A 15,625-nucleotide genomic window follows, 5' to 3' on the forward strand; every position below is an offset into this window, starting at 1 on the left:
TTCAGCATTTCAGACTGGTAAATACGACTGACAAAAAGAAAAAGGACTGCAGAGGCAACACCTGGGGAGTAATATTACTGCCATAATCTCATGCTCAGTGTCCCCCTCTCACCTCCTCCCTGTCACTTGTGCACTGACACCCCTGGCTCTGTACAACAGCAGATCCATGGAACAGCACAGACACAATATTAAGGACAACCTGAGTGTAGAGTAACCTACATTCTGGTCCCTTCACACTTACTATGAACAACTTCCTATGAGAATAAAAATACTGAAGGTCTGGCGCTAGCAGGCACTTTCTTCAAACCTCTCTGTTCTCCTCCATCAGCTCTCCCTTCTCACCCCCCCCCGCGACTCCTCTCTGTACAGCTGCAGTGTTGGTGCCTTGTACGGGCTGTGCTCTCCTTTACAGCAAGTAATGGGAAGCCAAGAACTTGGACTGCGTTTGTAAAACTGTTCTGAAAATGTATAGAGAAATGTCTCAAATGGCAAATATCCAGAAGGAAGAACAAGGGAGGGAAAAGGTGATTGTCATATACAGAAGAGCTTATTTAAAATTGTTTCTGAAGACCCCTGCACCTTGTAATCCCAGTGATGGCTGATTGAAAGCATTGATGCCACAAAAATGGAGTAGAAAAATAGAGGCATGCTGTGCCGATAATGTATCTTTTTTAACAGTTTGAGTCTCTGGGGCTAAAAAGGGCTGGTACATGACTTTGTCTCTCTTCCTTTTTTTCCTCAGATGCAAGTGTATTTATTATGCGGCAGGCTGAAACCTCTTCGTCAAAAAAGTTAACTTTTTTTCCATTGAGTTTTACTATTTACTGGAAAGGGGAATTATTTATACAGCTTTCATTACTGCAGCACCGGAGTAGCTCGCAGTCCTGGTGCATTCATCCTCACAGAATTATTTGAAGGAGGGATAACACTCTTATCTACATTTTGTATACGGCAGGACTTGAGCTCAGAAGCTGACGCATTCAAACTCAGTGACTTGCCCAACAGTACATGAACTTCTCTGCCACAACAGGGCCCTGAACTTGGGTCACGCAAGTTTGTCTATATCAGCAATTGAAAGAGCTTTCTTTTCAGACAAACACGCTTCTGAAAGCACATTTTGGAAGACAACTTCCTGACGCAGCTGGTAAGTGAGCCTACCAGGGGAGGTGCCTCGCTCGACCTGCTGTTTACTAACAGAGAAGGACTGGTGGGAGATGTGGTGGTTGGAGGCCGTCTTGGGCTTAGCGACCATGAAATGATAGAATTCTCGCTTCTTGGTGAAGTAAGGAGGGGGGGCAGCAAAACCACAACCATGGACTTCCGGAGGGCGGACTTTGGCCTGTTCAGGACGTTGGTTGAGAGAGTCCCGTGGGAGACGGTCCTGAAGGGCAAAGGGGTCCAGGAAGGCTGGACGATCTTCAAGAAGGAAGTCTTAAAGGCGCAGGAGCAGGCTGTCCCTGTACGCCGTAAGAAGAATGGGCGGGGAAGATCATTACTGCAGCACCGGAGTAGCTCGCAGTCCTGGTGCATTCATCCTCACAGAATTATTTGAAGGAGGGATAACACTCTTATCTACATTTTGTATACGGCAGGACTTGAGCTCAGAAGCTGACGCATTCAAACTCAGTGACTTGCCCAACAGTACATGAACTTCTCTGCCACAACAGGGCCCTGAACTTGGGTCACGCAAGTTTGTCTATATCAGCAATTGAAAGAGCTTTCTTTTCAGACAAACACGCTTCTGAAAGCACATAATTCCCTTCTTAATTGGTTCTTAGGTCTACCAAATGTCCGCAGCTGCCAGATGACACCTTGAATAATCCTCAGGATGATATGGTCAAGGCATATTAATAAGTCTATTGATGGCTATAATTTTTTTCCTGTTCAGCTGTTTTATTATTAATAGTTTCTCACTACGGTGTAATCAGTGAGACTGAAAAGGTTGGCATACATCAGTTAGCCAGGAAAGGGCTAAGGGCCCTAGCACCCAAAATACCAACAGGAGTAATTTGTCTAGCCTGTTGAAAACACGGGGGTTTGGCTATGTTTTTTTTAAAAGCAGTGACGTTTCCTAACCAGTCACAAGCTTCCCAGTATGTCTGATCTATTCTACTTTGAATCAAGAAGTATTTGCAAATTCAAGAAAAACATCAAGGGCATGATGGTATCCTTAGGAATAATTTCTGCCGGTTTCCAGGAGAAACAGGCAGGAATCTTGCAATATTTTTCCTGCCCGTGAATACGTGGCCATTCAGCGAAACCAGAACTACATTTGTAAGGAAAGGCTCTCTTTCAGAGACCAGAGTTCACTGGTTTCCTCCTTTTTCCCTTCCACCAAAAATACTTGGAACAAGTAGGATTTAAGGAACTGATCTGGTCTTATATCTAATGAAAAGCAGCTTTTTTCACGTTAATTTCATGCATTGACAGAAAGATATAAAAAGGAGGGAAAGTTCAGACACTGACTGCACGCTCGTTTACTTCTGGATGACACAAGGCAACTTCAGAGCATCCATGAACCTGAACCACTTCTCTTCCTTAATGAGACAGCATCTAGGAACATCCATGGAGTATGACTTTTACTGTGTCTTTCTCACATATCATGATGTTCTCAGGCACAAAAAATGATGCTGGGGAAGTGAGTGTAGCTGAATGATCACAAAGGCCTAATCTATCCAGGCTCTGGGAGTACATCATAGCCATCCAGCGGTAAATTCACCAGTGGGTTAAATTTATACTCCTCTGGCACATCAACAGAATGACTAAATTCATGCTTAGTACTGTTATCCTTTCTCTACAGGTGAAGAAACTGGTCAGTGCAGAACTTGAAGTAGGACACTGGAACACCAGAAAAATCACAGATTTTGAGTGCTTCTTCCCCAATACCACCAACACAAACACAGCCTGGGCTTGCTGCTACTGCTCAGCCTCTCCAGCACCCTCAGCAAAGTCCACAGGGCACAAAGAGTGGAGCTCAACAGCCTCCCTCGCTCCATCCCATAAGTGAAGGGCAGCAATGCCACCACATCTTCCTGACAGTGTTATTGTGCAATTCCAGAGCTGGATCTTGGGGCTATTTCCTCTGTGTTGAAACATCTATGTGTTATTAATTTACTATATGCCCATCACTGAAGAAAAGATTCAGGACAGTGAAGAGTCCTCTAAGTCCCTGTCCTTTTTTATAGGACTGTAACGCAAGTACTTTACCAGTGGCAATGCCTTCGGGTAGCGATATCTGCAAAAATTACGCTTTCCCAGTCTACAGGCAGTACAGGCAACTGTCAGAAATGGCAGTCAGCTCCGTCCTCTCTTCTGTCTGGCTCCAGTTCCCTGAACACAAGTCCCATGCCCATCTCCATTGACCGAAGGTAACCTCCCGGGCGGAGGTGCTGAGCTGAGCTGGAGGTGCAGCACTTGCACACAAGGCAGCTGCTCCGCAGCGTGGCTCCTGCCTGCAGGTGTGGGCCTGATCACCTGCGGAGCCAGGTAACACCAGGTAACACCCACGTGAAGGCATCTCACAGCTAATGCAAGCACCTGAACAAAAGCAACCAGGTGCTTCCTTGGCATCCTCCTTGGGAAATGGCTCAGGTCCTAACTTGTCCTTTAAAACATGTCCTTATTCATGTTTGTGCAGCACCTAACACAAGATGGACAAAAGGCACCATTCCAGAATAAATTGTGATTGTCCTAAAAAGTACAGCACCTACCCTGAAAACTCTACATTGCTTGCTTGCAATATATGGCCTTGACTTGCCCCGAGAAAACAGTTGGGTGGGCAGAGCAAGGATATCGTGCTCCATCTTTCAGCTCAGGGAGAAAAGTGTACCCTAAGCTGCTATTACTCTGCTCCTCCAGCTCGGAGCACTGACAATTCCAGGTCTGCTGCCCTTATCTGCTACAAGATCCGCCAGCCAAAAGATGACACACATGCCTAGTTATGACAAATTGCTTAATTACAAGTTTGGCAATATGTAATACTTTGTATTTGCTATTATCGTCAAAGCAGAGGAAACTGAAAAAAACATCCATTACCCTGAGAAAAAAGTCTGCTGTTACCATAAATTTCTGATAAAGAAATGAAGTCGGTTCAAGTTTAATCACACCAGCAGTAAATCAAATATCAAATTTAAAACAACGAATTACAAAGAGCCTCCTCACAGTCAGTTAGCATTGATAAATTAGTAATGTAATATTAAATTATTCATATCTTTTTTTTTTCTCCTTAGGACTATAATGATATACTGTACACAGCACTGATAATTTACTTAGGCTGAGTCCATTCATTTAATTATGCTGCTAAACTTGGTAGGCCAATTGGTCATCATGAGAGTTTCCAGGCAAGCTAATCACAAATATATAGAACATGTCCCTTATTGTCCCCAGCGGCTAAGTGCTAAAATGCTATTTAGTGCTCAGAAGGTTAATGTCCTGCTTATGTAAATTGTCCAATTTAACATTCAGCAGCAGTATCATAAATTCTGGCTCCAGGATTTCATTAAACGTATGTTCAAACTAGTTGACCTTAAAGGTTAACAAGCACAAGTTAAACAGGACAATTATTTAACTCGCTTCTTATCAAGAGACTGAAGCGCTCTAGCCATTTAATAGTTATGCATACTTCACAATTAGAATTCTTAAAAGGTCTCTGATAAAGCGGCAGGTCATGAATTTTCATAAGGATGTCAGATAATAGCTATTTATCTGCACTTGTTTTTCTTTCTTATAAACTTAAACTTTGATCTTAACATTCAATTAGAAATGATTCCACAGAGAAAGACTAGGTGACTCAAGGAGCTTGTCTTCACATTAATTTGAATCTAAATTAAGCTTTAAAAACATCGCACCCATATTGTTTCCTACAGAAATTAATTCAGAAGTTAGCGACCTATTCTTCATGCAAAAAACCGCTTCAGCCTTTCAGCGTTAGCTGATCGAAAAACACTGAATGCCAAATCATTACATCAGGCTATCTGTTGCATTTTTATGTAAATCACAGCAAAAAAGTCTCCCTATACATCATGAAGTAATTTGTATTATACACAATCAACTTGCCTCTTAATATGTTAACCAAAGATGAAGACAGACTAGCCGAGACCATTTCTTCTTTACGCTGCCCTATTTCTCACACAGCCTCTTTTCCTGAGGCTTTTGTGAAATATGAACAGCGGCAGCTCCTGAAAGTGGCTGCCACCAGCCCCCCCACCGGAGGGCGAGGGGCTTCAGGGATACATTAAAACACAGTAAACATACGAGAAATCTCGAGAGCTGACAGTAACTATATTCCAAGGAAGTTGTAAGAAACATTTTTTTCAAGTATGAGGTGATTTTATTTTCAGATAAAATAGCAACTACACAACTACATATATTTATAAATCATGCAAATCCCACAGTATTTTAGAGACAGGGAAAAAAAAGGGAGAGAAATCAAGTTGTTATTTGACAGAGCAGCCCCTCTGCTGACATTTCAAATCCCAAACTCACAACTTCTAAATGCAACAGGATCAAGTCATAGCTTCAGGGATACATTAAAACAGTAAACATACACGAGAAATCTCGAGAGCTGACAGTAACTATATTCCAAGGAAGTTGTAAGAAACATTTTTTTTTTTCAAGCTCAGCTGTATGAGGTGATTTTATTTTCAGATAAAATAGCAACTACAAGCAGTTTTATATTTATAAATCATGCAAATCCCACAGTATTTTAGAGACAGGGAAAAAAAAGGGAGAGAAATCAAGTTGTTATTTGACAGAGAAAAAGTATTTTCCTTTTCGAATATGATTATGCTTTCACCCAGCTTGTAATATGAGGGGGTTTTTAGTGCAAAATTTTACTCCTGAGGGCGTCTTTTGCAAAATTGGACCAAAGGACACCTTGGCGCTAGGGCCTAATTTTTTTTCAGTAATACCTAAAACAAATGCAGGTCAGTTGGAGCAAGTCCATGAAGATGGGAAGCTGACTGCACGTTTTTCAGTATTTTATTTTAAAAGTTTTCCATTCTAAAAGGTATCCGATAACTACACATTTTGGCAGCCAGGACAAATACTCAAGAATAAAATTACATCGTGTAAGCCTTGAGGGGAAGAGACTAAGGCTCTGTAAGAGCTGCTACTTGCAGTACATTTAAACAGCCCGTGGAAGTATGATACGTTCTAATTTTGTGCAATTAGCAGATTACTTTGGTTCACCAGAGTTTTGTTTCCTAAAAGCGCTGTAATTTAATGATGGCAAAGCAGTAGATGACAAATACTCATTCCTCTTTCTAAAGGTTATTGAAAACCTTGAAGAAAGAAAAGAATTTTCTAGCATCCTGAATGTGACAGCATTTTATGACCTCATGTGTGGCTCTTTTTCCAAACTTCATCTTTTGAATTCTGGCTTCAAATTCTTCCTGAAAGAGGACATAAATAAAGCTGAATGGCTAATGGACTAAAAACACTTATGATCAGGTTTTCATAACGAACATTATTAATGGCTTCCTTTGCACACGCACTGACATATAGTGCAATACTCATTTCTAAAGTAAGATTTAGAGCCCTATTTGCAATAAAAAGCTAACAGATGCAAATAAAAAATGAGAGATTCCATTACATAGCTACACGTAATGGATTTCCATTAAGGATAAACAGAAACATTTTCTTCTAAAGGCAGAAAGAGCTTCCACAGAGCTTCATTAGAAACTCACACATGTCTCTGGGAACCACATTCATCTTCTCAGACAGACTTGGGTATGCTTCTTTTATTGCTATCAACAGTACTAAAAACCTTGGGTCTGCTTTTTAGCAGTAACGCACACACACATCCTACTTTGACTCTTCCTAGAATTGTGAATCTTCACACCTGAAAAATCAGGTTCAGAGATTAAAGATTAGCTAAAAAACCCCCCAAACAGAACTAAAACAAAATCCCAAACCCAAAAGACCCAAACAAACAAAACACAACAAAAAATGAGTGTATATCCCTCTGCCAGGCTTCTAATCTTTCCCCATTTTTCTCCTTTTTTCTTAAGGGGCAGTAATGAGAGATTTAAACCTAGAAATGAAGACATGTCACCTGAAAAACGACTGTCTATACAAAATACAGCAGCCTGCCTATTGATTGGTATACATCAGCGTAAACCCTCTGCTCTGGCTCTTCACAAATCCCAAGCTAGCTAAACGTTTTTGTCCAAATATTGAGAGCCAAGTTGTTTTTCCTGCTGCCACCATGGTACCCCCCCAGCAGCCACATTCCTGCGGAGCAAACGAAGAGCCTGCCAGCATGGGGAGGCTCACTCAGGCGGGAGGCTGAACACCCTCACGAGCCTGATTTACTCAATAGGGCTCACTCACAGAACAAAACCAAGAACTATGGAACTAACTGCTTTCGGAATTAAAAGTAAAGCTTATTTCTCTGACTTTGCATTCTTTCAATAATTTCCTTAGATCCCTTCCAAACATCCAAATTCACTGCAACAAAAGAAAACCACACTAAATCAAGCAATGCAGCTCTCCTATAGATTCAGATGAAGGCCTATAATGTTATTCTTTTCTCAAATACTTAGAAAATAATGTGGCGATGAGGCTCAAATGAAACCTTAGGCAAATGACCAGAAGACCACACACCTCTGAAGCTGAAGGTTTTATAGGGGTCAAGTGTCCTCACCGTATCAGTGAGCTTTTTGCGGTGGCTGCTGCCCAGAGACACTTGCATTGCTGGGCTAGTTGATTGTCTCCAAAGAGGGTGGCGGTAGCAAAGCCTATCCTATAAAAGCTGGACTCGAGAAAAGCAAAGGAGTCCCAAGCACAGTTTGCTCTGAAAAGTGACAAATAGCTACACAGGTTCAGCCAAGCCCCTTGTTCCAGTCAGTAACTTCATTTTCAGGAAAATTGCTCAGTGGATTCAGGGAGTTCAATTGCAATAATCATTTCTGTTGGGGATGGAGAAGAAAAAAAAGTGATTCAAGTTTAGTTAACGCTAGCATTCAGATGAAAGCTGAAAGCGTAATTTTACCATAACAGGATTGTCCATTAATAATTTCATTGTCAAGGTAAATGTATCACTAGAGGTTTATAGGCAAGAAAATAATCATGAGGAGTTATGGTTTTGCATAGGGAATAAAAACATAGTATGAAGCTCTGTTTTCCCTGAACATAGTGGGAGATCTGCTACTGACTTCAGGGGAACCAGGAATTTATCCACATGAAAGCCTCCTAAAACACTTTGAAAAATAATCCCAGTATTACCTGGGAGGGTGTCTGTTGCAAGAACATGGAGAGAAGAAAACTTGATGAAGACAGACTGGATGATGAATATCTCCAGCACCCATCTTAACAGTATGTGCATCTTGCTTGATAGAGCCACCTCTTCCTTCCCCTTTACTTCTCCATCCCTAATTATACATTACACACTTCTCACTGGAGAGTTTAGGTCCCTCTAAATATGTTCCAGTCATGGTAAGACTCTTGATAGATCTCACCTTGTTTAAATGAGTTTTAACTACAGTTGTTACCCGAGTTCTCATTCAGCTGAAGGAGAATTAGCTGGATTCGCTGATTTGTAGATGATCTCCACTGTGAGGAGGAGGGAGTGGAGGAGGAGGAATTGATTTTTAGAAATAAATTACTTTGCAGCAATACATCTGAATGCAAAGTTTAGTTTCCTATGTTTAAAGTTTTCCTGTGACCTTACTACTAGCAAAGTTTAGGTTCTTAAAAACCTACTATTACTTGAAAATCTGAGAGTATGATAGACGACCAGTTGTAAACCAAAAAAGCCAGTTGTAAACCAATTCCCATTGCACTTCAGCTGTCAGGAGAAAAAAATTAAAACTTAATCATTTTACAGAAGATTTGCTGATATGAGAATCATGGTTTTTCATCAGCACTCAGGGGTGAGTAGCACATCCCAGTTAGAGCTCACGTGCCCACAACCTCGTGTATTCAGGCTTCATCAAGGTAATCACACACATGCTTAGTAAGCACATGTTTCAAGATCACAAGTACTCATGGAGAGGTTTCATGTGCCGAGAGTTCACAGGTATGTAACAGTCTCGCTGAATAAGGATTTAGAAGCTTTTTGAAGTCAGATTTTTTTTTTTTAACTGATTGGAGTAGGGTAACTTGTGCAATCAGGTGCTATTGAAGGTAGGTGTATCAAATTCTAGTGTTAAATGAAGCGTAAAAATTGATGCAGTTGCTGATCTTGTAGAAACAAGTTTGAAAGTAAAGGTCAAGTCCAGCTAAAAACCAGAATTTCCCTGTCTTATAGTTAAATAAAATATATTATGAAAATTTTAAGTTAGTTTAGCATGAAATCTTTCTTTAGCTCTTAGACCATCGTACAAGGGTATTATCTCATCCTCCTTAATTATCTCAATACAGTTTTTGCTTTGTAGCTACAATATCGTTTTTGGCTAACCGTTCTGCATCTCTATTTTATAATGACTTTTATGGCCGATGTGAAATCACGGCAGTGAGGCTTCACCTGGTTTTGTGAAGACTGTTATAATCATTAACAAAGTAGATTCAGGAAGATTTTACAATTTGAGAAAATAATTAGGCATAATTTGAAACGATTCAGGTAACAGATAAACCTTTTAAATAAAAATGCATATAAACTTCCCTGAGACTATTCTGTAGTAAGAAATGACTCATCTTTTAATTAATCACCTTAGAGAATTATCTTTCTCTGCAGTTTGTTGCTTTAAAACTGGTGAGACATTTCCGTTGTCAGAACTTACAGGAACTGTCCCTGCACAACCCTCAGTGCATACAAGCCAAGTTGCTATTCTGGCATTTTTGTGACAATTGGAGGCTTTTATTATGATTTGGGTATTAAACATTTGGATTATCTCCTACTACAGACAGACTCAAGCCACAGTCTCTTCTGTGATTTCCAGAGAGCGGGAGACAACTTTCTAAGCTTACCTAAGCTTTTCTGCTTTTTCACATTTGCAAGTTTGTTTTTCTTCTCTTTTCTAACCATTACTGAGAATTCTTTAAAATTATCAGATGTGATGAATATGGCTGACAATAATTTAAATGAAAAAAGAAACCTCCGAATCCTTAAAGATTTGGATAAAATTGTCATTGACTGTTTTGTTCTCCAACCTGTCTTCCTTGACAAGTCCTGTAAACGTTCAAAATCTATTCAGGACATAAAACCCACATTTTTTGGGACAAGTTCTTTTTCTCATTTGTTCATTGTAACTCCAGCTAACTCCTGTGATTCAGCTATTGATAAAATGGAGAAAATCTGACATGAATGCCTAAAATTCCAGTTACTAGTTCATGTTTTGAACTTGATTATGTTAGGTAATATATCACTACCATAATTCATTCCTATGAAATGTAGGAATAAGAATGGTTATTGAGCCTGAATGAATGAATGGAATCAGTGAAGAAGAAACGGAGACGAATCTAAGATTTAGCTACCAGGTACATTAAGCCCTTTTATCTCTCATTTTCTCATATTGATGTGGGAGAAAATAATAATTACTCCTCAACAGGACATATACATTTACATATCTCTTAAACCAGGAAGCTGTATTTCAAATGGCACCGTGGTATTGGTTGAAAGCTAATATATAATAATCAATAAGTACATGCAGAATAAATGGTGTCAAATAATACGGATAGTTGCAAACTCAAGCACTTAAAGTTAGGAAAACACAGATTTAAGATTACCCAGCATTGCTCCCTGCATACGCAATGGGCAAGGTTTCACCATTTCTTTTTAGCATAATTTTCAGTCCATGACTCCGAGCCTCAGAACCAAAACCCTTTTTTTATGTACATGAGAGTTGTTCTTCTTGGCTTTTCTATGGTTTTCATTGCTTAGGTAGCTAACAGTTGCGCAAGCATTCAGTTAAGTCCAAAAACATGCATTTATGTTCACAAATACAGGCATAAAGGTTTGAAAATGTTGTATTTACCCCTCTATGTCTCCCTCCTAAAAACAGTAAGATTTACTTCACTGGTGGTTGTGAGGCTCAGCGGCCAAATGAATACTGACGGGAAGAAATAGGAAGTTTCCACTTGACCTTGCTGGGAGCTGGACTAGAACTTTCATGAGGCAAAACATTTGCAGAGGACCAGGTAGTATTTTATTATGATTTATTCAATGTCAGTTTATATGAGTTTTATTGAATACGAGATTAGAGCAGTAGTTATTATATGACAGCACAGTATTCTGTGATTTACTCATGAACTGCTGTTCTTTCTTCATCTGCACATACCCTGCAGAGTCAGGGGGAAAACAAGGCATCAGCTAAACCAAAGAAATGGAAATGAGAATAAACATGTTTATTATTATTAAACATATTATTATCTTGGGGCACTGGAGAACTTTATCATGCTCATCTTCTATCTGGTGTTATTGATCTCTTTTAGTGCGGGAATCAGGCTGCGAATATGACCTACAAAAGCCACAAAGATTTTGAACTTTATTATACCGGCTTGGGATTCAGCCTTCACTGGAACCGAAAGGGAAATTGTTCGGGGGATATGTGTGAGTCGAGGCAATTTGTTCACAAAGTGAAGAGGAAGAGGGCGGTAGCAGCCATAGGGGAAAGCCGGAAAAGAAAACACAGCCCGACAGATCAGAAACATCGAGCTGTTCTGTTGGGATATTAAGGACTCCATATCTGGGAAGCTGACAATAATGCCACAGAAATGTACGAGGGATGCTACAGTGCTCAATTCTCATGGATGCCAATAATAATTTCTAGCACAGAACAAAGGGTTGTATTAGAAATTATCAAAATTATATTATTTTTTCATTTCTATTCTATCGAAATTTAAGCATAAAGATCTTGATCCAAAGGCCACTGGAGGCAGCAGGTCTCTGCATTTAGTTCCACGCCTATCCAATTAAATCAAAGCTAGACTCCTATCTTTAAGGCGCTCGGTGGCCTGTGCGGAGGATACCTGAGAGCTGCCCTCTGGGATGAAGATCACAGGTGATAACTACAGCATGACTGAACTTTTTAGAGTAAGGGTAGTTCTGTCTGCATAGGCAAGAGTACCTTTGCACAGAACAAGACAAGTCTGTGGAGCACTTTCCCACAAGAACTAAGGATAATACAAGGCTTTACTACCTTGTTTAAGCACAAGGTAGTAGTAGCACAAGCACTATGTTTCTCTGACCTTGCTTTCTTTTACATAAACCCACTGCACATTTGGGTGTGTGTCTGTGTATTTGTTTTGAAACGCAGCATGCAAACTTCCTTCCTGGAGACAAACTGACAAGAGGCATACGGCAGACGTCAGTCCCGTTTCTTAGCACATTGCCGGGATCTATGCGTTCATTGTACATCTAGAACAGACCAGGACAGGAAGGAGCTCTACCACTCCAAAGAGAAACCAAAGGGACGTTTTGTCTTAATTTTGCTGCTGCCATTTTTGTAATGAGGAATATACAGTAACCACTTCAACTGGCCTGTATCCCAATATTGTTGCTATTTAAACTTTAAGCCAAAAAAAAATTTAACACATTTAAAATCTTAGAAAAAAATGTTAGGATTGCAAACCCCTGTGCCATCCTTTTTACAGCTTTTTTTCAGACATTGGCTCTGCTGCATCCACAGAGTAAAATTTCATGCGCTGTCTCTTCAGCCAGGGTTTTACTACAGACCTGTACACGCAGAATGCCAGCATGTGCCTCTGCTGCTCTTCAGACGCTGCTGACAATGATAAACTGGGAGGTAACTGCTGCTTTGTCCGGATTGGAAAGATTTTGTAGGCTGGTTATATCTCCAGCGTTCCTCAGACTACAATTTCGATCGAGAAAAACATTCAGGCCAGAGCGATGGGAGACAACGACGGTCATTTGAAATGAGGTTTGGCAACAAATTTGCTGACGAATGCTTCGGGATAATGCTGGTGGAGAGAAGTATGCTATCAGAGATGTGACTTGTTAATTCAGTCTGAGGAAAAAAGGTTCAGACCCATCATGTATTGGAAACCATTACAGGACTTAATCTGAAGATTTTGACATTCTTCCAAGACCAATATGCTACCAAGAGTAAGACATGTTCAATAAGGTGTGTGTACTAGGAAATAAGGACCGCAATTGCCATACTGGAAGAGCTTTTTGCCTGTGCGATTTAATAACCTTCTCCTAGCAGTGTCCCTTCTGACGCAATGTGATTCAGAGATGAATCATGCCAAGCAAATGGTAAGTGTCTTTATCATTGCATAGCAGATTTGACCAAATGGTTAGTGCTTATTATTGGCAGACACCCTAGGATTTGAGCCCTACAGCGTAAAACATTAGGAATTATGTCTCCTGTAATGCTTGGGCCTCTTCATTAAACATCATGGGGATGTTTATGGTTTCCTTCTTACTCTGCAGATCATAGCAGAGGCCCAAATTTTTCAGCACAGGGTTTCTCTTTGCTTGTAGCAATGCATTAGACCGAAATTCTTTCCATATAGCTCTGCTCTGCAGGATTGCTTATGATAGAAACAGTAAGTCCAATACTGTTTGTCCTTAGCTGGCACTTAACCAAGACGTACATATTTAGCCTTTATCGTCTTTCCTTGTGAAACAGTTTCCCCAGCCATGTAATAATTTGTCACTCTTTTCTGACCTCTCTCCAACTTCTAATTTTTCCACCTGATACTGAGGTAGCAAAAGGAATTTGCCATCTTGGTTGCCACCCACATCATTAGGAAAAAAGCATGGAATGACAGAAGTACAAAGACACAGGTCACTGTGCAGGGTAGCGACAACAAATGAAATATTTATTTACAAAAATACAGGGTGTAGAAATTAAATAGCATTTTAAAGATTTTAAAAGCTGCAAAATACTGAAGAATACTCTACATGTAACATTTTTCTCCTGCAGTCATTTTTTTCTGAGGCACCATCATATGATAATTGAGCTTTAAGAAACAACAAAGTCATCTTAAAATCAAATCACCACTCTGAGATCATTAATATCTAGGTATAGCATTGCCTTGCACCTCATTTACAGTATGAGCCACCATTCCTTATTTTAATACAAGGTTATGCATACAGACTCTCTAAGGTGTCAGTGAAGGTGCAGAGGAGTGTGGGATTTCATCCATATGATCACACTTAATAATTATGACCTAAGACAGCAAGCGTTTTGGGCAAATCTTCTCAAATACATTACTAGCTATACTCATATCTATAGACTTACTTTTCAATGTCCAAGGTTATTTGTACTGCGGCTTTAGGGCTCTAAGGAATCCTGGAGCTTCTGCCTACCAGCATATTTAATTGTTACAGTAACAGCAGTTCTTGATAACGAACTTTTGTCTGCTTAACTTGGAGTGCTTTTAAGTAAGAAGTTGCCTGAGAAGATTTGCTTCTTTTACAGTTTTGGTGTTCTAGCTGGTGCTTTTTTCAAGATGTACTTCTTACAGATGCATCAAACTGAGTAATTGGATGACCAGTAGTGTTACGGTCTGGTCTTAAAATCTGTGTGTCAATTTACTGCTTATGAAGTGACAGAAACTTAGTGTTACTAAGATAAGAAATTCTTTAACCTAAGGTAAGAGGGATTTTTTTTTTTCTACGCATGGTGGACAGTCTGCTCTTCTGAACACTCAGTGCTAAAAACAAATACTACCATTAAGAGGAAGGGATTTCAGTCTGTCAACTGAACAGAAGTTCACAAAAATTTCTAGCATCCTAAACTCTTAATGTGAAAAATTTGTAAAAGAATGTAAAGGACGGTCAGTGATCTAGGACTTAAACTATTCATGCTAAGCATTAGATCAGTGTAGTTTGGGGGATACAGTAATTACCATGTGGAGGTTAACACCCCAGTGTGTCCCAGAGGAGACCTGTGGTAGAACATGTCATTTCGGACACGCAGAAAAAAAGCAGAATTGTTTACAAAGGGTCCATGACCTACCCACCTATCTGGGGCCCGTGTGCCTTTTGGTGTCCAAGGAGGTTTGAGCTCATCCCTTCTACAGATATTGGCTAGTGCAGAGTAACCTTAAAGATTGAGAACACCCTCCCATGAATGTCCTCAGATGTCTCTAGTGTAGAAAGAATGTATTCAATATAGTATGTGGCATCAGTGTGAAAATGGTAAATGTTTAAGAGGATGTAGTAAATGGTCACTTGTCCTTTTTTTTGTTTAAATTTGACTGAGTGAAAAGCCAACAAAAGATAATTTCAGTTTTTCACTCCTCCCCATCTTAAAAACTGTCCTCCTTTTGGGCCTTGAAGCAATGTTTGAAAGCATGGCTAAGTTTTCTTAGGGATATCAGCACCGTGAAGGTAAGACTTCAAATTCTTCTTCCCACCACGCAATCTACAGAAAATATAACATGAATTTATTTTTATTGTTGCCACGTTCTCTGTGACTCCCAAAGCCGGAAGAGAATAACCAGCCTGGGCTTTGCCGGGTTTGAGCTTTCGCAGGGGCAGTCCCCACGCTTTGGCTGAGATAGCCTTTCTCAGCGTACGGAAACGTGAGGCCACGTACCAGTGTCCGGGTGGTGGTGACCCCAGGATGGCGTCTCTGAAGGCCGTCACAGCCCATGGAGGAGAGCCCCTCAGGGTCTCGCTGGGCTTTGCCCGCTGCTGGAATCATAGAATCATTAAGGCTGGAAAAGATCTCTAAGATCATCGAGTCCAACCATCAACCCAACACCACCA

The 15,625-nt window shown here is 40.3% G+C and overlaps 1 protein-coding gene across 1 annotated transcript in view; it reads left to right on the forward strand.

Annotated features, from left to right (window-relative positions):
* The first annotated feature begins 11,394 nt into the window (after positions 1–11,394).
* The window catches only part of RRP15 (ribosomal RNA processing 15 homolog), a 28,335-nt gene continuing 24,104 nt past the window's right edge, over positions 11,395–15,625 (forward strand). The window contains exons 1-2 of the mRNA XM_009276852.1: positions 11,395–11,535; positions 12,742–12,874. Of these exons, the coding sequence (XP_009275127.1) occupies positions 11,395–11,535; positions 12,742–12,874 (274 nt within the window). The remainder of the gene's footprint in view (positions 11,536–12,741; positions 12,875–15,625) is intronic.

This window comes from Aptenodytes forsteri, unplaced genomic scaffold, assembly GCF_000699145.1.
Source record: "Aptenodytes forsteri isolate BGI_AS27 unplaced genomic scaffold, ASM69914v1 Scaffold465, whole genome shotgun sequence".
NCBI lineage: Eukaryota > Metazoa > Chordata > Aves > Sphenisciformes > Spheniscidae > Aptenodytes > Aptenodytes forsteri.